This window comes from Lissotriton vulgaris, chromosome 5 (assembly GCF_964263255.1).
Source record: "Lissotriton vulgaris chromosome 5, aLisVul1.2, whole genome shotgun sequence".
Lineage (NCBI taxonomy): Eukaryota > Metazoa > Chordata > Amphibia > Caudata > Salamandridae > Lissotriton > Lissotriton vulgaris.
The window spans coordinates 111,949,793-111,974,337 of record NC_141693.1 but is presented as its reverse complement, the minus strand read 5'-3'; the positions used below and the strand labels follow the sequence as shown (position 1 = coordinate 111,974,337).

The following is a 24,545-nucleotide window of genomic DNA, read 5'->3' as shown; positions in this document are numbered from 1 at the left end:
CCTCACACATTTCACTAAACAACTCTCACAAAGGCCTGACTAAACTAACAATCAATCAAGCACGTGCTCTGGAAAGTCAGTGAATCGCAGCTCTTCAAGTCCTTGTATTGGCCAAACAACACTATATATATTATCCAATACCATGCAATACTCTGTTATGTTGGCTCTTGGAGAGGCCCCAGTTTATGCAGTTTTGTAGAATTAGGCTATTGTTAGGACCAGTCAGACGAGGCGATCATGTGCCACTGTGTTATGAGGAGGATACATTTCCAGTCCTAGACTTTTCTGTTTTTAAAATAATTTTTTCAGGTGCGATACTTCAGTGGGTTCTATTGAACTAAACTAAAGACGTCAAGTCCCAGGATGCATGCAAGTGGTAAAAAAGCTCAAGACTACAAAACATAGCTGTAAAGATTCCCATGTGTATGTGTGATGCGCTACTTCAGTCCAGGTTTTTTCCTTTGATATCTGTTTTATTATGGAATAAACAAGAGTAAGAGTACCAAAATTAAAAGAAAAAACCTGGACTGGCCCAACGCATCACACATGGACCTAGGAAACGTGGCTAGGCTGTTACAAACAAGGTGTTCTTGTGACATGGATTCATATATTAGTGCTATGCAAGGTGTTCTATGGATAGATCCTGTTAGACCCATTGATTTCTGGCTGGCTGGGATGCATCAAAGCCAGGCAGAATCCACTGTTCTAGATAGGATGAGTACGATACACTTGTCCAATAACCTGTGCTCACCCTTGGGTAGCTTGGCACAGAGCAGTCAGGCACATGGTCAGGGTCAACGGGTAAAGTGTTAGCACAACACCACACTTGCAACACACTGAGTACACTACAAAAAGACTCCACACCCTATATATAACACACTGGTATTTGTATTACACGCACATTGAAAGCAAAACGACATACACATTGGATATACACTTTACAGTTATATGCAATTGATGACCTCTTCCATTAGCAGCAGAACGGCATGAACATATATGTACGAGTCATAGGTATTCACTTGCCCCTGTTATCCCCTCAGCCTTGTAAGTGGCATAAACCCGCGTGCATACTTCCCTGAGGTATTCACGATCCAAGCAATCCCTCCCACATCAACAACAACAGAAGCATATATGCAAGCTGTTCAGGGGTATTCCACTTTTTCGCTACCACATTAGGAAAAAACACAACATTCCCAATATCACATATCCCTTACAGTTGTAATGATCAAGAAATCACAGGTGTTGACTATACATTGTGACCCAGACCCTCAGCCAGTTAAACTACATCAGCCAACTATACAGATTGCACCCGCTGATGACACTTTGACTAGATTGGGGGACCACCTAAAGCGGAAGGAAACAATAACATGCTTTCGCCCATCCAGATTAGGCCTTCAGCAGGGGCGGTGGGTGACATTTGAAAGTGGTTGGGCGCAAAGTGATTTGCAGACAGCACCGTAGCGAGCAAGCTCAGCGAGCGAGCCCGAAGCCCAAAAGGGGGGCTTGGGGGGATTACCCCCAAGAAAATTTTGAAAAAAAGAAGAAAAATCGTGCATTTTCAAGCAAATTTGAGAAAGCAGGAAGGTTAATAAAACAATTGTGAAAGTGAAGTTATTACATTAATAGATGGCATAACATAGGTAGCTGCTTATTCAGTATAACCACAGAGCTTCATACATTCACTACCCATGGATGTGGCCTGCAGAGTGTCACGTGAAGTCCAGCGTACCCTCGTTCAAATGGAGTCCAATCTGCCCACCCAATGTCCACAGCTTTGGTTCACAGCCTGCTTGACAAAGCATGCATCAGTCTTCTGATGCTCACTCTACTTGTTGGAATCTACATGAGATCGTGTTGAGTCCAGTCAGTGGCGAAGACCAGATCCCCCATAGGGTTTTGACTCTTACACAGTGTTACCTCATATCCACGCCACAGAATGAGACTCATGCAAGGTGTCCCCTCATGGCCACTCCTTGGGATGTCAATCAATCAATCAAAGATTTATAAAGCATGGTTCATACACTGCCACCTCATGCCCACTTCAAAGGGTGAGACTCCTACACAGTCTCAAGAGCGACATACTGAGGAGAGGACATGGGGTGGTCCAGGGCAGGAGTAACATCCCATGGAGAGGTCACTGAGAGTCTCAGTGACCTCTCCATGGGATGTTACTCCTGCCCTGGACCACCCCATGTCCTCTCCTCAGATTGTCGCTCCTGCCCTGTACCACCCCATGTCCTCTCCTCAGAATGTCGCTCCTGCCCCGTACTAGCTCATGTCCACTCCTCACATTGTGACTTCAACCCTGTCCTATCTCATATCCACTCCCCAAGATGGGTTTCCTGCACCGCAAGACCTCATGACCCATCCTATGTGAAACGATTTTTTTTTTGTTGCAGTTTTATATAGAACGAACTCGACCCGATGGTACTGGAGCAAAAGAAAAGAGAGCGGCTGAAGCGTCTGGCGCCATCTAGTAGCATAATTGTGTTGGTTGTGTCATCATTAATAAACAGACCAGACTTGCTCCAAAATTCATAAATACATTTTGCAGTATGGGCGTTGGGCCCTGGAAAAGCATGGGGCCTGGGGAATAATGACCACCTGTACCCACCCCATGCCCCCTGTCCACCTTCCGACCACCCTGTCCTTTCATCTTTCTTCATAAAATATCAGAGGAGCACTGTGCAGCCTTCATGGCTTGCCTCACATCTGTCTTCAATCTGCATTATTTATCTTTTTGGAGCAGTGGCCCCGGACACAATACTCTAGATGTTCTCTCCATTAGCAGACAATGTTCTTACTTACGGATTCAACCTGCAGGTGCGACCTCCACAACCAGGGCTGGATACACAGCACACAAGACAGGACATAAAAACATCATCCAATTCTACAGTTACAAGACTGCATGACTAAACTATTAAACCTGTTGGCAACATACTTGGTTAATTTTATAGTGGCTGGTTAACAATTTGGGAGCACAGGGACTTGCTGCATATTAAATAGGCACAGCTTCCATCCACTTGGCCAATGGCTAGACTGATAAACAGGGAACTAGTGACCTCCATAAGGGGAGGATTTCTGCTTAAGGGCAACACCCATACAGCACTATCCTATATATTTAATGTTTATGCATCTTCCAGATTCCTCGACCCACAGCATTGGGGCGTCTCCATCAGTAGCTGGGAGGTTAATCTTGCAACCGACATCCTCCACAGGGAGCATTAAAAGACAAAATACTTTGAATGTAAAAAAATAATTTTAAAACCATGTCAAATAATTACATGTGTACAAAATATTACTTATGAAAACAAAAGCCTCACTGACATGAAAGTCAACATCTGTTTCAAGAATAACGACCATGACCTCAGCTAAAATTGGTAGAGACTATTTGCGACCTGCCGAGAAATTCCAGACTCTCGTATCTTACTTTAATTGCTCTATGCTTAAGAATCACATTTTCTTGAGAAAATTCACTGCCATAAAAATGCATGTTCAAGTACTATTTGTGAAGGACATCAAACATCACTGTGCAACACAAGAGATTGCAACATAGCTTCTGTCCAGTGTAGAACCCCAATTACTATGAGCGCCATTAGCGCTTTCAAAAACTGGAGGTGATGCACATCTTCAAAGTATTAACACTGGAGTTAAAAAGCAATCCGGTGAAAGATGTCAGAATACATCTCAAAATCCAAGCTGACATTAAACAAAGTAACATTCTAGAATGCCTATAGCTAGTAGGTATTAGCGTTGCAAGCCTAGATAAAGAGATCTGATTTTCTTCTCCACACTGGACTGGCCACTTTAAGTGTGTGTAGTTCACCATTCTGAAACTCATGGTATAAGGACACAGCCCACTGGATACGGAGCACTTCAACAGAAACCCAGATACATTTAACACACCTTTATAATATAATAATTCCAGATGACAAACTTTTTGTAACAGACTTAAAAATATAAACTGCCACAATATTGATCTTACATAAAAAACGACGTAACATTTTTTCGACTTTTATTTAATTCCCATTTCAGATAAACACACATCACAAAACTCATTAGGACATGGTTAACTTTTTCCTCTAATTCCAGCCTAGTCACACAATGCAGAACCCCAGTTAAATGCCACGTTTGCATCTTAACAGACAACACAATGAGACCAGCTCTCTATTACTTGCCCAGGGACTGTGGGATCAGCCATTCACAGATGTCAACGAATGTTTTCCTGTCTGTCCAGTAAACCTACCCCCAAACTATACATTAAACCTCAAAAGTAGTCAAAGATTGAGATCACAGTGAAAATTCTGAGTGTCCTGCTGATGATAGCCACCCAATAGCTGCCAATAGGCTATATGCCACCTAATATGCCGTCATCAAGAGCAACATTTATAGCTATGGACACTTTGTAACTTGATACATGTAGTTTTGTTTTTCTTTTTTAGAAGTGTTGTCAGGTAGCACCCGCATTGACAGTGATGTTGGCAGAACTGGGTGAAAGTGTTGCAAACTAGGAAGCCACTTAGCAGATATGAAACCTTGCCTAATCCTTGAAATCCTAAATCCATCAACGTCAATTGGTGATACGTGTTAAGGGTTACTTTTAATCTGACCTGTTTATGTTCAGACTACATGTATAGTAGTGCAATGAATCCCTTGCCTACAAATGGAATCAAGTAGCTTGCAGGCTCTGACAGTTTTACTCCAGAGCTCTGACGTTTTCTAGGTCCACGTGGGAATAGCTTACTCCAGCCACTGTTTTTCATTAAATCTGGGACTTTCAGTCATGTGCATGCCTTTATAAAGCCGGGACAACAAGCACCAGAATGCAAAGAAAAACATGGACTGGATCAGCTACTCGGTCATACAAAAACGTTCCACATAATTGCTGAACAACTTTCTTTGCTATAACATTCAGGTCACTTGGAAAATGACACATTCTTATTTTTAAGTGTATCCCAAGCATAGATGAGGTACATGCTTATCCAGTGTCTGATGCCTCATTTGTAGTTCGTCCCAAGCAGGCCGGTGATTCTCAAAAGTGCTCACACCACAGATCAGACCACTTAGCACCCAGTTCATCAATTTCCCTTCAACTGAGCTTTTTAAGCTATTAGACAGGGACTCACTCAACCTTTGTATATACTTCGCAATATATATTTAATTTATATAAATGTAAGTCAAACCAAATTCTGTGCGACTCAAGATGGGCAAGCCAGCGCTGAGCAAATGGAAAATCCTGCTTGTAGTAGGTAAATCATCAAGTCTAGGCTGTAAGTTAATCGAATTAAACCTGCCAGCAGGTGACAGTGAATACCCAGAGGTAATGCAGCTGAAACCCGGCAGCAGGTGACGTAAAACACACAGAGCATAGAGACACGGCTGAGCAATACTTGGCAGCAGGTGACATTATAAAACACAAGGAAATCCGCGGCAGGATACCTGTCTGCAGCTGCTACTATAAAACACCCAAAGCTGAGAGTTAAAGCCAAAACCTCTGAAAAATACTTGGCTGCAGGTGACAGTTTAGAACAAACAGCTCTGAGGCACCAATGAAGAATACCCGGCGACATGTGACAGAGTAAAACACACAGAGCTCAGAAACACCGAGGAATACCTGCCAGCAGGCGACACTATAAAACACCTCAGAGATACCACCGAAGAAAAACATTGCAGCAGCCAGGTAGCAGTGTAAAACACACATAGCTCGCAGACACTGCGGAAGCCTGTTTAGTACAGGTAACTGTGTAAAACACACTCAGAGAAGCGAGACACTCCCAAAGACTACTCTGCAGCAGGTAACAATGTAAAACGCACACAGATACACCGCTGAAGAATACCTGGCAGATTGTGAGACTGTAGAACAGCGGGAGCCCAGAGGCACAGTCAAACGCTTGTGGCAGCACATGACAGTGTACAACACACAGGGAGCAGAGCCACTGCTGAAGACTATGTGGCACTCCAGCAGGTGACAGTGTAAAAACACACAGACCACAAAGACACCGCCGTCCGCCGAAGACTTCCTGGCCGCAGATGGCAGTGTAAAACACACAGGGCTCAGCCTCAGAGACACTGCTGAATACTACCTGGCATCATGCGAACGCATATAATGCACTAACTGTGGCCTTACCTGTACCGTGACGACGGTGAGGCGGGAGTCACACACACGGTCTGCTGCCTGCGCACGAGGCGAGCTCCAGCTCCAGGCTACACGTCACAGCGGCGGGCGTCCCGAAATCACACAGTGATTGACCTGCACTGCACCAGCCAATCCTGGCGCTGCATGCAGCGCAAGGATTGGCTAGGGGGCACATTTGCTGCTCGCCCTGTCGCCCCTTGAAACCCGGGCTAGGCAGGCTAAGAAGTACCCCTGGGTCCAGCTGGGGAACTTTCAGTGCGCATGCTTGGGAAAGTTGGATCCCAACTTGCACTTGCGCACTACGGTCTGTCTGCTGCAGCCTGAGTGTACTGTCACTCAAGCTGCAGCAGGCCACCCCCCCCTGCACATTCCGAAATCGCCGGGTGTGTCCCGGCGGCAGACTCGTAATGTTGTAAACACTTCTGTTCTGTGAGTAATTTTATGCGGCCGCGATGCGGGTCCATGTGGCTGGTGGAGCTATGCCCCTACGCCCCAATGGATGCACCGCTGCTGGCCTTCAGGCACCCAGCTGCACCTTCACAAGTATGGAATCACTATACCCCAGTAAGAAAAAGACTGTGACACCGGAAGCTGGCATGCTTCCAGTTTGGAGAAATGTTTCCCCCCAGGTGGAGGTGTGAGCTGCAGTTGCTCCTGGCAACCATCCATGAGTGCACCCAAGGCACAACAAGACCCCTTGGTTCCAGTCACAGTGTTAACAACAACAGAATACCTTGTGGCATGGGTCTGGGGAGAGGGAGCTGACGTCCTCGGACTGAGGTTGCGATGTCAGACACTGTTGTCCTCCCCATCCGGAGGTCGGAGACTGTCTAGGCTTCCAGCTCTGGTCCCACAGACTCTGCACATGTCCCCCAACACCCTTTGGACACCAAAGGCTACGAAGCTAGCACAGGTTTCCAGTTGCAAGCTCGGGTCCCTCAGACTCGGCTAACTTCCCCAGCACTCCTCGAATGCCTCACATTATGGCACCCCAGGTGGGCTGCTAAACTTTACGAGTACACTCCTCTGTACAGTGTGATTACTGCATACGTCAGGACGGTCCTTGCACCAACCGATGATCACTTCCAACTGTTTCTACTGCACCCTGCGTGGTCCATACGATCTTGTGAAAAGATGGAGATCCTTTCTGTCCCTGGGGTCTCATGAACAGGAGGCCAGCCAACTGGCCCTTGGAGAGTGCTTAGGGACCCGAGCCACAACAGTTGGCAATTAGCTGCAGGCCAGCAACATCCAGGCAAAATCCACCAAGTAATTATGCCCTTCCTGGAGCATGAAAAGCCCCAGGCCACCACAAGTCTGTGGATAATCAAGTTGCAGTTCCTCCTGCCCCAGTGGTTCCTCTTGTCGATGTTATACCCACAATGGCCTTCAAAGATGAGATCAGTTTAAAAGGCCACCTTTGAAATGCACATACCCCCTCTAAATATTGTCCTGTCTGCCATTCTACCATGGGAGACTTGATCAATAACTTTAGTGGGGCCAAGACCCTGCCCCTTGGAATGCAGGTTCCAATTCTTACCCATTGTATCCGTCCCCAGAAGGCCTCTCAGAGTCAGAGGTCTGTATTTTCCTTGATCCCCTAGTTTATGGCTGTCTATCAGGAATACACAGATGTAGCTGCCCCCCAGCATCCAGATATGGATCGGAGACAGGCTGACAGGCACACAGAGCTGGGAGCACAAAAATGCCCACTTTCCCAAAGTGACATTTCAACATTAGTAATGTCAAATCCACTCGTACTACAAGAGAGGATTTGCCATTACTAACTCATCTATACCAAACACTATACTGCTACTCTTCTGCATGTAGGAAGTACCTTTCAGCAGACTTTCCACAGATCCCCCATGTTAATCAATGCGAGAAGCAGGCCCGTACTGAACATGCCCTCCGGTGCCATTCACTATAGTGCATATAGCCCTACCTCTTCAACACACAGCACTGTGTCCCCAGGGAGTACACAGATGTAGTGAGAGACATGCAGAACCTTGACAAGTAGCTTTTTAAATGCCAAGCCGAGTGACACGTTTGAAGAGCTACCGCTGTGGGTGGCACAACCAGTGCTGCAGGCCCACGGAGGAGCATTTGAGTTGCATGCCCTAGGTATATGTCTTTCCCTTAGACAAGGGACTTACAGTTAACTCAAATCAGCCAATCATGTACACTCCGATCACTGGTATGTGGATGACAAACACAGCGCTTTGGCACTGGATAGCAGTGTCAAAGCGCTCAAAGTCCTATGCCAGCAAAACAACGTCCAAACAGGAGGTCGGAAGCCAAAAAGTCAGGGGAGACCTCACCAAAAAAAGCCAGGTCTAACAGAACCTTCACTGCTTTTATTTCTGGAGTCATTACATCATCTGCTGCATTTCATACATTTCACACCTAACTCCACACCCTGTACAGGGGTTTCCATCTCTGTTTTTATTAACCTTTAAGTAGAAATTCACTTTAGTTTGGGTCAAAATTGCCAGAGTTATATTACAAGCAACTGTGTTTACGTGGGTCTTTGGCCTAATGCACACTACACAGGTACAACCCACAGGGGTTTGACTTGATGCCCATTAAAGCAGTCCCAGAGAGGGCAGAAGCAACATCGAAATGAACCTCTGAAGGAGAAGTGTTTTCATCTTTCGCCGAACTAAGAAGGCTGCGTTGGGCAGAGTTCACACACAGGGCCCTCTCAGAAAACCTGCAGAAAATCTTACAATTTAATACCAAGCTAAAAGGCGAACGTTTATACGAAGGGAAATCATTGGCAAAAAATGACTCTGAGTGAGATCAAACACGCCATACATAGTGCAGGGTATCTAAAGTAGGTTCACATTAATGTGATATGCATTGACTGGGTACATTATTTGCATTTAAATTATGTGCAAGTATATTGTATCTGGATATCCTCAAAACCTGGAACAGTAGTGCCCTGCGAGTTAAGCCCTCGAGGATGACATCTGTGTGTGGCCTGCAGGTCATGAGTAGGAATCCTAATAGAACTAACTCAACATTTCATCATTCCAAAGTCGATACATTGAGAACCATTAAAAACTGCAGCATTAATCATTATGGGGTGTATTATTTGACCTGCAGTATGAAGATGTTTTTGGTGTACAACGCCACCCATCTTTCATTATTTTTAATCTTGTTCACTCCCTTACATACATATATCATAAAGGTGCAGATTTCGAGTGAATTCGAGAGAAGTCGAGTGTGGCTGTAATAGTGCTGTCACTATAGTAGGCATTGTTCAATTAAAAAAAAAAGTATTGATTTTTGGTAGCGTCCTCTATGTAGTACAAAAAGAATTTACAAAACAGAAAAGTGCAACATCACTCTTCGTGTCTTTTTCTCTCCTTTTTACAGACTTTATATCTACCAAAACAAAGTGAAATGAGAGATGGTGGCGAGAAACTGACAGAACAACAGTCTCCAGGCCTTGCAAAGCACATGGGTCCAGCCCAGTGTGACCTATATGTGCTAAGGTAAGTGGTACTGGTGCACTGTATTCATCCCAGTACCACCACGGCTTCTGTGCGGTACAAGAGTGGCCTTTTTTAGGTGCCACCTGTGCATTGGTGCACTCACATTTATTGACTTGGTAACAAAGGGGCGGGGAGCATTGTTGTATAGATCAGAGGTGTCCAACATAAGGACCAGATTCATGAACGATTTCCTGGATAACCAGTGACTGTGTAAATGATTTCCATTTAAATTCATTAAATGCACATTTATTTTATGCGGATATCCTAAGAAATCAGCCTGATCCAGCACCCGTAAAGAGAGGCGGGATAGTGCAGCTATCAATGGAGGATGTACAATTGTAAGACCAGAGTATTGTAGACTAGTGCTGATGCTCACCGCAGATCTTTCGAAGCGCTGTTTCAGAACTTGTGCTCAGCACCAATGTGGATCCCTAATATGGACAATTAAAGCCGGTGTGAACCTTTATCCTTAAGCGGCTAGGTAACACATAATGTTCAGATCTCTGTATCACAGGTTTACGTTTAAGGCTTGCTTACTAGTAGGCATTTTGGGATTACATAAGTCCATAGGAATAGCCCCTGATATCTATACAAGCAATAGATTTCCAGACATTCTGCTATTAGTCCACAAGTGTAGTACAACAGAAATGTTTGTTTGCACTTTTTTGTCTTTATCCCTACTGCCTGTTACAATATGCAGTGTTTCCGACACCCTCAAAACTAATTTGCACAATTACACCATCATTGTCAGCACTTAAGCTAAACATGCAGATTGAATATGAATAGCCTAGAAAGTATTCCTGGTAAGAGCGTGTTAGGTGCTTTACCGCCAGCAAGTGGGTGATTTACTGTAATCCATGTCGCCATGTTGTATGAATGTGACAAACAGAAAGATGACAGTTGAAAGGATTTAATCTATATCAGCCACTAATAATTACTCTGGCCTACACTCCTGTTTACCTTTCTTTTTTGCTGTCTGGCATTACAAACATGGGTCAACTTCCTTCATGCCATTGCCTGCTCCAGCAGGGACAGTCCAGCCTGAACTGCTAGACCACATCCCCTTTGAATAGGATCAAATGCCATCTTGGATTGGAATTGGCCTTGGCCTTGGTGGGACTCATCAGATAAGTGACACCCAGGCCCTAGGCTCAGTGAGCTAAATATCCCATCTCTAGGAAAACCTGTGGCACTTAAAGCAAAGAATCAAAAGGTTGATGGATGAACTGATTTCTTCTCAACCAGTTGTAATTACTCTGAGTCAAATTCCTGCCAACCTTTTGTTTTGCTCCCTGCATCTCTATTGACAGGGACCAACCATATGCAATCAGACTAGGCGGTCCAATAGGAACAGTGCGGCCTGAACTGCTAGATCACATCGCCTTTGAACGGGACCACAAGCAGCCAGGCTGTTTCAGCCCAATTGGGCCTCGTGACTGAGGTGCATTTTGAGTACTATAGGACAGTAAGCTTGGGAATCATGTCTGGTCACTAACTTCATTGAGATGTAGGCTGATATTCCACTTTCTCAGGTCTTTGAAGTTGCCTTTTTATTGCCCCCACACCATCACATTGAACAGCCTTGTCATTTTCATAATTAGTCTATATGGCATGTCTGCTGTGGTTCAGTTTAATCATCTGCAAATGCTTTGAATGAGTGAGAAAAATCTAAAACTTGTGTAAAAGAGTACAATGATCAGGGCAGTGAACAGAGCAGAAGCAGCCCGTCTCAGCGTGTTGCTCTGTAAACACAAACAGCCCAACTTCCAAAATTCCATCACAAAGTACCAGGGTCATCAGCTGAACAAAGACGAAAGCCCATGTCATTCCCAGCTTGAGACATCTACACTGACTTCCAGTCTTACAGGGAATCAATGTTAAGGTTCTCACTACCACACACACAGTCTTCAATGGAGGCCAGTATAACAAGAACAGAGTTTGATGGCTCAGGTACATTACTACACCCACGCACTCTTTAAAGTTTGTGCAGTTGCACCAGGACCCACTGAACTCTGATAATTGATGTATTTCACTACTCGACAGCAGTGAAATGGGCTATTTCTCTTGCCTGCAACAGGGCCCTTGACATTCTTGTTGGCTACTGTTTCAGGTGCCTCCCTACTGCAGACTCTTTGAAGAGAGGCAATAGTTCCAGCACCTATCCCATCCCCTACTACATACTTCTCCTGGTGCTACACAAGAAATTGGACTTGTGTGTAGACCCATCTCAAAACTTACTCCATCCTCCAACACCACACACTCAACAGAAGTGTACTATCTTTACTCACAAGTACAAAGCCAATTATCTCCCCTTTAGAGTTTGTGTTATTCAAGAAGGTGGAAGAAAGCCAGATGATTGTATTGCGATAATAAGACAATGCGGTGTAATTTGAAAATAATTCGGAGGGTGGAACCCCAACCAAATGGCAGAGATGAAACCCAAGGTAATCTTTGGCATGTGTCAGGTGCTGAAGGCAGAGTCAACAAGCAAATGAATCCTGTTAGAGCTGGGAGACTCTAGTTGGCAGAGGTAGGTACCTTAGCCCAAATAGGGACCCTTGCTTCTAGTCAGGGAAAGGAGGGACACACTCTTAGATAACCCCTGCTCACCCTCCGGTAGCTTGGCACGAGCAGCCAGGCTTATCTCTAAGGCAATGTGTAAAGTATTTGCAACCACACTCCCAGTAACACAGTGATAGTACTACAAATGGACACAACACAGATTTAGGAAAATAGCGGTATCTTTATCAAGAAGAAATAGGATGAGACCAAACGATAAAAAAATATCCAGCAGATGCGTATTCATAATATTTCACTGGGCTGGTTATTAGGCCAACAATCACTTGTAGGTTCTTGCGGTATTAATGAGCAGTTTACGATGATCTAATGCAGTCCTAATGAAATGCTATGCAGTTCGTAATGTAGAAATAAGACAGTCCTCAATGCAAGTACTAATGCAGTTTATAACACAGGAATAATGCAGTTCGTAATGCAGGAATAACGCTATATGTAATGCAAGAATAATGCAATTCGTAATGCAAGAATAATGCAAGAATAATGCAGTTTGTAACACAAGAGTAAGGCTTTCCACCAAACTGCGCAATCAGCTCAGGTATCACTAGGCCCCATCAACAGAGACAACGGTCGTAAACTTAAAGGGGCGACCCAGGTACTGCTGGGCAGGTACGGGCCGCTTGGGGACTCAGTGAGTCTAATGCGGTGCATCGAGTGAGAGATTGCAGCACCTCTCTGCTCTTCCTGCACGCCTTCCCAGGCCACTCACTCTTGCGGCTACCGACCGGAGTCCAAGCCTTACCTGGGGGGTGCGCTGCCTCTCTCTCTCTCTCTCCCCGCTTGTCGGACGTCCTGCTGGGCTGTCCCGATGACGGTGCAGCTCCAGTGCTTGGCACGCTGTAGCCAGATAGATTACAGCACTGCCTTTTCCTTCATTGACGATCTTGGGCAGATTTCTCTTGGCGAACAACGTTCACAATTCCTTTCACCTTGCAGCTTCCTTAGCTTCCAGAAATCCTTTAGTGCATTGCGGCTCGGGCCGGCGGCGGCGATCCTTACTCACAGCCTCAGTTACGATGCAGGCTTGGGCCACAAACACCAATGCAGCAGCGTGGATGATGTTTCACGCTGCGGTGGCAATGCGATCACTGGGCACCTCGTAAACAGTACCACAGACCACATGGCAGTCTCAGATGTACAAAAGCACCACACACCAAGCGTGGCTGAGACACGGTTGGAAACTTTGATGTTCCTGAGTTTCCACAACAGGAGACCAACTCTCCTCGGGCCCTTGAAGACAAGTTACTTCAGGATATAGCACACAGCAAAGTCCTTTCCAGCAGAGGGACACAGCACACAGCAAAGTCCCTTGTCCTATCCTTAGTTAAATCATCAAACTGCAGGCCAGCCCCAGAACACACAGCAAGGGCAGTCCTTCTCTTCAGTCTCTTCAGCTGTTCTTCTTTGGCAGAGGTTCCTCTTCATCACGAAGTTGTTTCAATCCCTTTTCAGGCTTTAGTTCAGTCTGAAGTTCAGGGGTTTCAGCTCTCACATTTATACACCTATGCCTTTGAAGTCTTTGTGTTCAGGGGGCTCTGAACCCGGTCCAAACCAGACCTTGGTGTTTTCCTGCCAGTGCACACCCTCTTCCTTTGATAGTCAGGGTCTGGCCCCAGGCGCTCTGCAGGAGGTGGAGCCATCCTTTGGTGGCAGCAACCCAGCCCTCTTCAGATCTGGGGGGCTACTCCTCCCCCACATCAAATACAGGCCAGCCTGTTGCTGTCTCACCCCCTCCTCCCTGGGGTCAGGACACTTCCCAGACCCTGTCACACCAAAAACCCAAATAGTTAATACACAACCAGGCAAAGGCACGCAGGATGGTTAGGACAAGAAACCAGCCACTTCTAAAAGCACAGTTGCTAAACACACAATTCAAAAACCATCTTCACAAAAAGATGTGTTATTAAATTCTGAGTTCAAGCACACTAAACTCCATCTCTCCATCTTATGCCTATGGGAAGATATGCTGGAAACATGTGACACAGCATTCCCCATTCTGTCCTATGGGCAAGATGGCCTTGCAACAGTGAAAAACGAATTTGGCAGTATTTCACTGTCAGGACATGGTACACACCTCAGTACATGTCCTACCTTTCACATACACTGCACCCTGCCCAGGCGGGTACCTTGGGCCTACTATAGGGGTGTCTGATGTACATAGAAAGGGAAGGGTACAGCCTGGCAAGTGGATGCACTTGTCAGGAAAACAAGGCAGTTAACAAACTGCGCACAGGCACTGCAGTGGTAGGTCTGAGATCTATTTTTAGGGCTACTTGTGTGGGTGACACAACTAGTCCTGCAGGCCCACTAGTAGCATTTACAATACATTACCAGCCCTGACACACATAGTGCACTTTACTAGTAAGATAAACATACCAATCATGGACAACCAATTACCATAACACCTTATACAGGGACAACTTGCACTTTGACACTGATCAGCAGTGGCAAAGTGCCCAAAGCATCTAAGCCAGCCAAACGCAATCCATCACAGCATCAAAAATAGAGGAGGTAGAGGCAAAAAGTAAGTGGTAACCACGCCAAAAAATGCCAGGTTTAAAAAGTCCAAATATCGAAGAACCAGAAATTGTCCGAAGGCCAACGGATGTGGTCCTGCTGAAGGATCCACTAAGACATAAGACAGACTCTAAGATAGGGCCATGCATCACTTCTGCTGTAGGTGAGAGCTAGGATTACTGCTTCCTCTACTACAAAGCATCTTATGTCTGGTGAGTCTCAGCAGCGTCCATGCTGGGACAAAGATTAGCACTGCTGCCTTACTGGAACAAACCATGCAACTTTCACAGAGTGTTTGCATGTAGAGAGGCCAATCCTGGTTTCTCATTGTACAGACATATGGCTTCTGGGTGTTGTAGTGTTGTTTCACTTCAATTTAACCAAGCAGACTACAGTAGTAGATTATAGTAACTGGTGTTATACCACAATTGTGTGTCTTTCATACAGAGATGCACAAATATCAACAATGGATGTGACAAATCTTATAATTCTTTCTCACAAAACTTCAGAATTTTCCAGCAGAATTCTGCAAAATTTCATGAAAGTTCATGCAATCATAGTTTTGCAGGGAAGTGTTTGTCAGTATATCCTATGACCTTTATTAAATAAGCACCACCTGGCATAAAAATAGTCTTACGAGAAACCACCATGACATTGGTTTAATCAGAAGTTCTTACTCAGTGAGACACTTTCAGTGTCAACAGGTCCTCTATGGGGTCTTAAGAGACTATTGAGGCAAGACGTACACTTACTTAAAAAAATGCAGGTGAAATTGCATATATTTAAATTGAGAATAATGCAAATGTGAGAATTTTCACGAATTCCACTGGTGTATTAAAAATGTCGCTGTGGCCCAATATTGACTCCACAGTATTGAATACCACTCCACTATATCATCAAGATAAGTAGAGGTGGAGTTAAGAATAGTACATCTATACTTTTCTTTACAATATAGTGGGAGTAAGTATTCAACAGTCAGTATTCTTCTATGGCGATTGTAGAAACTCCATATTATGGTAGAAGGCCCATCCTTTATGACGTTTCCATTAGATTAAAAAGCTAACATTTTTACTTTATTTGGAAGTAAAGCTATCCCTACATATTTGTCAGTTTTTTGTGTCGGTATATGTGCAGGTCGATATTATTATAGCCACAATATTGTGGCATCCAACCCTCATGAAAGTTAGAATAAAATGAAATATCACACATGGCAGCAAGAAAGAGTCAAGTCTCACTCATGGGCTCAAAGAAAAAGCAAAGTCTCTCCCCTGGCAGCAAGGACAGAGTAAAGCCGGCCTTATGGCAGCAAAGACAGCGCAAGGTGTCACGCATGGCAGAAAGGATAGGATCTCCCCGGTGTGCAACCCTGACTATCAAAACCAGAATATCAATGGCACGGAATACCGAGGACAAAATATCAAACCCAACATATAATATAATAATCCACGTTTGTAAAGTGCACAATCACCTAGAGACCCGTAAGGGCCTCTAGGCGCTGGGGGCCGTCTGGAAGATTAAGCAAGCTATTGCCCAGAGTCACATGGTGCTGGGCTAATCTGCCGCCGGTGCCGGGGATTGAACCGTGATCCCCAAATTTCAGAGTCAGTTGCCCTAGCCGCGGTGCCACACCTCTTCCATCAGCAGGGAAGCAAGAATAGCTTCTCTATACTCCACATATATGTACCTACGTGAGACATATATATGTAGATGTGGCGTTAAGAATAGTAAATCCATACTTCCTCTGTACTCACTTACTTATCACTATTTTGACCTTCAATATTCGTTCCCTATATTTTTGTACCACGATAATGTGGGGGTCGATATTTATTAGTAAACTCATGGTCTCACTCATGCCAGCAAGAGCAGAGTCAAGTCACACTCATGGCTGGAAAGGCAGAACCAAGTCTCACTCATGGCAGCAAGGACAACATAAGGCTTTCCTTATGGCATCAAAGACAGAGCAAGTCGCACTCATGGCAGCAAAAATTGAGTCAAGTTTAGCTCATCGCAGCCAGGATGGAGTGAAGTCTCCATGGATAGGAAGCTTAACTCATCAACTTGAATAGAACAAAGTTTCATTCCTTGCAGGCGGTAGAGACTTGACTCACTCATGAAGGTCAGACTAGCGTAAAGTATTACACATGGAAATAAGACAGAATTCATTCTTCCTCTTGGCAACCAGAATAGAGTCCAGTCCCACTAACGGCCTCCAGAATAAAGTGAAATCTCACTCACAGCAGCTATGAAACTGAAAATTCTCTCCCTTGCCAGCTATGAAAGAATAGCGTCTCTCCTTGCCATTAGCAATGATAGAATAAACATCCAGTCGTGGTAGCCACATTAGAGTCAAGTATAACAACTGAGAGGTGCATAGGATGAGGTTTCACTCATAGCATCTCGAATATAGTGCACTATCCTCTTTGGAAGGTGGCTAGAATGAGGTCTCACACATTGTTCCGGGATGGAGTGAAATATCACTGATCGGCATCCGGGATATAGTCAGGCCTCCCTCGTTGCAGCCACTATGAAGTGAGATCTCACTCATGGCAGACAAGCTATAGTGAGGTCTTCTCACACCTCATTCCATGATAGAGTGGGGTCTCACTCTTGGCCTCTGGAACGCCGGAAAGTCTCACTTATGGCTGTCAGGATATTGCATGTTCTCTATAATGGTGCCCCACACCTCATTCCATGGTGGAGTGAGGTCTCTCTAAAGGCCGTCCGAGATATGATCCCGTCTCATTCATAACAGTCAGCATGGAGTGAGGACCAACTCAGAATCAGGGATATTGTCAGGTCTCGCTCATGGCAGCCAGGATATGGTCAGCTATCTCACCTCGTTTCAGAAGTGAGTGTGGCCTTACTCATGGCATCTACAATATAGTTATGTGTCATTCATGGCAGCCAGGATATAGTGAGGTCTCAATTATGATGCTACCACATCCAAGAAGAGCATCTCCTGGTGCTGTGGCAACTGTTTGCGCTCCAGTCTTTCTGGAGTTTCTATAGTTGATCGTCTAATCCGTTTCTATTGCACGACATTGAAACGGCCCCCCTATCCGGGGAAGGGAAATCTCGCCCATTGACTTTTGTGCGTACTGGCAGTGACTGAAGATATATGTAAAAAAACATTGCACGAATTGTGAGATTAGTAAGAAAAAAGGTTATACTTCTGCGGCAGATCTTCTCTTGACATTGCTTATCATGCTATTTCAAAGATTCAGTCTGGTGGCTAAACATTTGATGGAGAAACCAGGACACTCAGGTTCGGTCCTGTTTTGCCTTACTTGACTTCTTTGCATGGTCCTTGGCAAATAGCTTTGAGTTTCTCTTTCAAAAGCCAACATGTATACTTCAAGAGATGTTTGCGGCATTTCAGAATAAATACTGTGCCAGGCCATGTGCAAGTTATAGAAGTAACGGAGCGATTGCAGGTAGGTGGGGCTTGAGGTCAGTGAGAGACAGCCTGGATTGGCATCAGCGCCATGTTTTATTGGTCACTCTGAAGATGCCCAAGAGCAGCCACGTTAACTGGACAACAAGAGCTGTATCATGCTGTGACCGTGGCCAATGACTTGGGTAACCTCCAAATATGCTGCGATTGTGAAGAAATACATGACTTGAATAATTGTGCCTACCATTCTACTTAAATGGCAATACTGTTGGGCCTCAATGCCACAGCTGGCATCAAGGTTCAGGTAAGGCAGGCATCGGGCCATTGAAAACAATGCTGAATGACTGACACATATGGGGATGTCCAGCAGATAACTCTGAGAGTGTCTGATCAACTTTTTCAGGATTTTCATTAAGCATAATGGCTTATTGATTATTCTTATGGGGTATGCTGAAAATCTGGTATGAGTCTGGCCCTCTTGGATAGGCATCCGTGGTCCACAGAGTGCATAATAGTGCATAATTGGTTTTCATGTCTTTCTGCATGAATTAGGGAGTCACCTGTCCTGACATCAGAGAAGACAAGCAGAGCCTCATCCAAGCTTCATCAGCCTCCTTTGGGTGGCCACAAGGAACCCACTGGATCTGTGGACGACAAAGGTAAAGCAAAGGACCTTCTTAGAATATATTTGACAGAATTGGTGAGGGAGTCGGTACTTTGTAAGTTCTCAAAATGACTAAATATGTCTGTGGTTACAAGACTTCTTTGGGAACCAAATTATTCTCTAATTTAAAATCTGTGTGTGTATAGTAGGGCTTTCCATAAAAAAAAGCTGATAACTTTGTTGCAGGTCCTTTTTAGGTCTCACCTGAGAAAGCATGTGGATGTCACTTGTGAAACATTTTGTTAAATTAAAAGGGCTTAGAGTCCGCCCTTGCTTACCATTGGGTGGATTCGTCATCACTCTTATCTCCGTGCTTTTGTTTGGTTAGTGCATGCTGGTTTTATTTCCTCTTTGCAGGTTTTATTTCTTCTTTGTATGTTTGTCCCTCCTGTGGCGCATGGCTAACGTGCTGCATTTGTTTCCAGTAAGTGTCCTTCTGCTGTTCGTGCTTTGATATCTGCCCTATTTTTGTCTCCATGAAGAAGCACTACATAATAATGTACCTGTTTTAAGGCCATCTGTTTCCTTCACCACCCCTATCCTGCTTCAAACTTGCTTCACTGTGAGTTTTTTTTCAGACTGCGAATGTTCATTATACTTTTCTCAATGTTGTTGTTTTTGTATGACAGACATGTGCGTCCATGTTGGTGGTGCTGTTTGCTCCCACTCTCCTCGCTTCCCTCCTGACTGCCTTTGGCTCCCCTGCTGACCGCCCTCCATCCCTGTGGCGCTTCACCCCTCTCTCATTATCTGTCTTTGTTACCGCTTCAACCATGGTACACCATAGTTGAGAACATTTATTTTCGGAGTACGCGTGTCACTTCAATTTTGTAGACTTTTGTTATTTTAGTTGTATTACAGATGTGATATTCCTTTGTGTTGCCCTCTCTCCCTACGTCTGTGTTGTTTTTACCTGCTCTCTCCATCCCACCCTCTGTTTGTGTGCCTTTGCCCCCCTCCTTCCCTCCGCCTGTGTAACGTATGTCCCCTCCCTTTGCCCCGTGGCAAAAAGAAAAAAAACTCTCACTTGTCATCCTGTGCTTTGCTCATGTTGTCACATTTTGATCCATTCATCTTGGTTTTTTCTTCCTCCTTCCTTTCATTTCTCTATTCTTTCTATGCCATACTTCTTCATTCTCCTCAGACTCATTCCCTCACTCCATGCTGATGTTTTTAGATTCCAGGTGAGTCTCTTCTGGCACGTATGCTCAAAAAGCTTATATTACATTTGTTATTTAGAAATCATAATTCATAGAATCAAGATTTGTGTATTTTTTCTGAATGGAAATTCTACTTTCTACGAGATAAAAAGTTCAACTGACACATAGAGTTGTTTGCTGAGCTAAGTTTCCATTAAGAGAGTAAAAAGGGAAGGAGGATGTACTACAGCAGGTGCAGTGACTAGGAGTGGACAAAAAACTCTGCTCATCCACATTCCGCTTGGAGCACGGAGTTCTGGAACAACAAACCACTTTGTGGAGTTAATTTCCCGTGCGCTGCTCGCCAATGTGAAGTTGGCGAGGGCAAGCTAGAAAATCGAGTGCTAGACCGCCTCCTGGCAAAAATGTCTTAACACAGGCGATCATGATAGGTCGCTACCGCTCGCTTTCAGAAAGCTGGCGCTCGCGCTGAGAAAGCTGCTGCTCGAATAGAAAATCTACTCAAGCAGCAGAAAGAAGCAGCACCCTCTTTTGCGCCACATGGTGCAATTCACGCTGGTTTTACAGGGCGGGAGAAGCTCCTGGCACTTAAAATCAGCGTGAGCATCGTGACGTACCTGAACCTCGCTGTTTGTGAAACTCTGCGAAATCTCGCTGAGTTTTTTCGGCAACACCGCGGAATTCCGTGAAAAGAAACTCCACGCGTTCCACCCACCCTTAGCAGTAACAAAACAAACTCATGTGAATACATACAAAGTTGCAACTTTTGGGATTTTCACAAATGTTCCTGGTCTTTCCCACCACAGGAAGCCCACAAAAAACAACTCCTGCAAAAAGCAGAAGTAGGTGAGTGTTCTATGGTGAGAAAGGAATGGATGCAGCCTAAAATTTAATCAGGTTGTGGAGGAATAGGGTCCTACACAGAGAAAGTATTTTTCAAGAGAAAAAGGGGGTTTACAAAAATGTTGCAAATGGACTCTTGTCAAAAGTACTTCGAGTTAGTTGGGAAGCAAGGAGCTCTACTAGGAATGCTACAAATGTCATCCATTTGCGAATGTAACTGAGAAGCACTTAATAGGAGCCTATCAACCGGGATGATACATTGTAACACCCACGTACTACCCCTGGCTTTCCTTCTTAATGCAAAGCATTACTTGTGTACATTAGGGATACTCTTCTGGGCAAAAAACTTTTGGCAAAGTAAATAATTTATCAACACTTTGCGCTGATTTGTGTCACGTTTCATAAATTTGCGGTGAAACAAAAGGTTGATGAATCTGCCCCGAAGTTTCCTCACTGTACCCAAGGTGATGTTTTAGTCTGCCTGAAAAGATCCATTCGGTGCAAGGGTACAGCACCGCTCAAGATGATTTCCTGCTGCTGAAGGCCATGCCTAGAAAGACGGGAGTTTGGGCGTCAGTGAGCCTGTTGATGAGTTTCTATGTCCATTATTTGTCAGCCAGCCCTCAGAGTTGCCTTTAGCCATAAGCATCAGCAGATAAACCGCCACTGATCAGCAACTGCACGCTGGTGATTCCCCACCACTGGACGTCCCACCCTTGGCAAGCGTCTTTCCAAGCAGCTTTGAAATGCCAGTGTGAAGCGGTCCGGCAGAGCTGGTGTACTCCGCTTTTCTTGGTATCTCCTTTTGCGATGTCATTAGAAAAAATTCTGCACAACTTGGAACACCTTTAGATGATCTGTTTTCCTTCCACCATCAGCATGTAAGCTGCACCTAAACACTGACAAACTAACTTAGGCCCTGAATACAAGTTAGGTGGAATAGAGAGGTGTTTATCATATGTGGTAAATACCACTAGATTTAGGATGGGCAACCCTACTGGAGTTTACTAAGAGGAAAAGGCTCTGGATTTACTTCAACATGACAATTTTGGTTGGTGCTGTAAGCACCAAAATCCTCATTTTATTCCCCAAAAATTTGGAATATGTGATATTTTTGGATCCGATAAGTTTTGAACACTTTATCTTTTGCTCGAATGTGATAATTGTTGCATCCAACTTGTAATTCGGCCCTAAGTTCTGGAGTCGCAAAGTGAAGGTTAGTTGAGCGTAGCATGCCTTTGTTAAGTGATGCACCATGGGTGAATCTGAATGAGAGACATTGATTGATTGCCCTTTTGGGCTGTGCAGAGAAAAAGTGTAACTTTTGGGGAGCTGGAGTGGACAGAGGCCACTGAAGGATGACAGGAGCTGGGTGATCCACTTTCTATCCGAGGGCCCAACAGATCTTTCCGCTTTGTGTTGGCTGGGACGAAGGGGTGAATGGCTTGGTGTTGCTTCACCAAAAACGCAACAACATCCCTTGTGATCACTGGTCAGTAAAAATGTGTTGAACTTCAAAGTGCAAACTTTTTCCTTATAGAAATACAACCTCTATGTTGTTTTTACAAGTGGATTTACAATCCATTTGTGTGTGTGTATTTGTGGAGGTCAATATGTGATTTTTTTTATTAAGTAACAAAAAACCCACAGCCTTGAAAGAACTATCAAGAAAAACATTTTGGGGGACAAGAGTAGATTCTGGAGCAAAGGAATGCTCCAACTGTGATCTTACACAGGTTTGTGAGGTGAGAAATAGATTAGGGAAGGTTTTACTGCGAAATAATTGGACGCATTGTGACAAACATATTATTTCTCATAAAGCTGTGTGTGTTTTTAACTACTTCATGCTGTCTGTGTATATGGTGGTGCTCTGTATATGGGATATCAGAGACTAATCACTGCTTCTCTTTCCTCCTCTTTCTGCTCATGACCCAGGAAGTGAAATCTTGGTGAAGGAAGACTCAGGAGACAGCAGCGAACCCGCCACAGACACCAGCAGCAAGGTACAGCAGGGCTGTTTAAAGTGCAAATATATCCTTGAGGTATCTCATAAAAATATGTATCTGAGCCAGCCGAAGATGGTCTGTTGACATGTGTTGGCCGTGTATAACTTCATTTACCAAACAGTGACTTTACCATCGATGGCCCAAGAGTTAATCTTAGAATGTTGTTGGTGCTCAAGGAACACATTGGCTTGTTTCAATATATGTGTTTCTTATAACCTGGTCTTCTCCTGGGTAGTGTGGGGGGAGAAGGGAGAGGGGGCTGATATATAGTGTTTCAGCATCTTCTATGCAGATGTTTCTAGAACATCCAAACTAGGCAGGGAAATGACACATATCGACTGTGTATCTACGTTTCAAGGTTTCAATCAATCCGTGTTCCATTTACAACCATCTGCCATCATGGCACTCACTTGGAAACCCAGATCGAGGAGTAAAAAAAAAGCCCTTTTAATGTTTCTTGCCACAACATAAATCATTGAATAATTGAGATGTGAACATTTCATCCCCAACATAAGACCATAAATAAAACATTTTGCAGAGTAGTAGTAGGGGCCCAACATAATACATACGCGTTAAAAGTCTGTGGTATTTAAAGAAAGGGAAAAGTGTTAGGTGGCTTTGATACTTCATTACCCTGGTGAAGCACTAACAGTAATAAGATAAAAGACCCCAAGCCCACACCAAGGTAACAATTGTGCAAGTCACAGGCTTCAGTAACAGCAATTGCAATGCTAACAGGTATTCAAAAGGACACGTACCCTGTCTGCGTTGGGTATTACCGGCCAGGACGTAGTTTGCGTTGCTATGTGTTTGTTAGTGCTCCACGCCTCCCACTAACATCCCCAGTGGAGTGACTTACCTACTTATCTGTACAGGGTGACCTCTGGCTAGTGATGCCAAATTAGGATCAGACAGGCATCTTTATGAATTACATTACAGTGCTAAAAACATTAGTACATGGAACCCACTTCCTTGAACATTATTGTGAGAGCCTGATTGACTATAATATTTAACCGGTTTCCCCTTCTATGCTCGCATCTTTTTAGATTCCACAGAACAATAAGTTGAAAGTTAAAGGAAGCTAGACTATTGAAAAAGACAATAATGATGACAGTATAAGACATATAAACACAAATATAAACGTACATGCTGCCTTAAACTGTAGTATTGGAAAACAAAACGTAAGCCTTGAAAAAACTACAGCGGAGAGAAATATGTTGGCTGGTCAGAGACATAAAATCACTTTGATATTGAGCTTTTGAGAAACAATACAACTGCCTCACTTTTAAATTAGAGGTCGAATTTTAAAAAGAGTGCAGTAAGTCGTACCTGGGATGATAAAAAGCAGAAAGTGGGTCAAAGAGAAGAATTCTTGGGCCAGGGTAACAAAGACCCTGCAGTTCGCTGCACTCCCCTTTGTCTCCAAGATGCAGGACATTGCAGAAGCTGCCAGAATGTCTGTATTTAAGTCAAGTTTCTGCCTTAAAGAAGAGCTCTGTCCCTGTGAAATATGGGCCCATCCTTTATGAGGCGGCCAGCAGTCCTTGTGCGTCAGCATATTGAGCCCTCGGGATCCACAACCTTGTCCCTAAACCTTCATGGGCATCATATGTGACCATGTCATGGTATATTTAGGAAACATCTTCTAGAGCAGGAATGCCAGTGCCACAGCCAGAGGTAGAGCTAGCTGCTCGCCATCAATACCAATCCGGTGGGACATCTTGTGAGAAATGACCTGACCTGTTGCAGAGACT

At 44.5% G+C, this 24,545-nt stretch overlaps 1 protein-coding gene across 1 annotated transcript in view; it reads left to right on the top strand.

Annotated features, from left to right (window-relative positions):
• Positions 1–24,545, top strand: part of CCDC187 (coiled-coil domain containing 187) — a 296,756-nt gene that overhangs the window by 153,367 nt on the left and 118,844 nt on the right. The window contains exons 16-18 of the mRNA XM_086919347.1: positions 9,515–9,633; positions 18,671–18,777; positions 22,721–22,788. Coding sequence (XP_086775473.1) covers positions 9,515–9,633; positions 18,671–18,777; positions 22,721–22,788 — 294 coding nt within the window. The remainder of the gene's footprint in view (positions 1–9,514; positions 9,634–18,670; positions 18,778–22,720; positions 22,789–24,545) is intronic.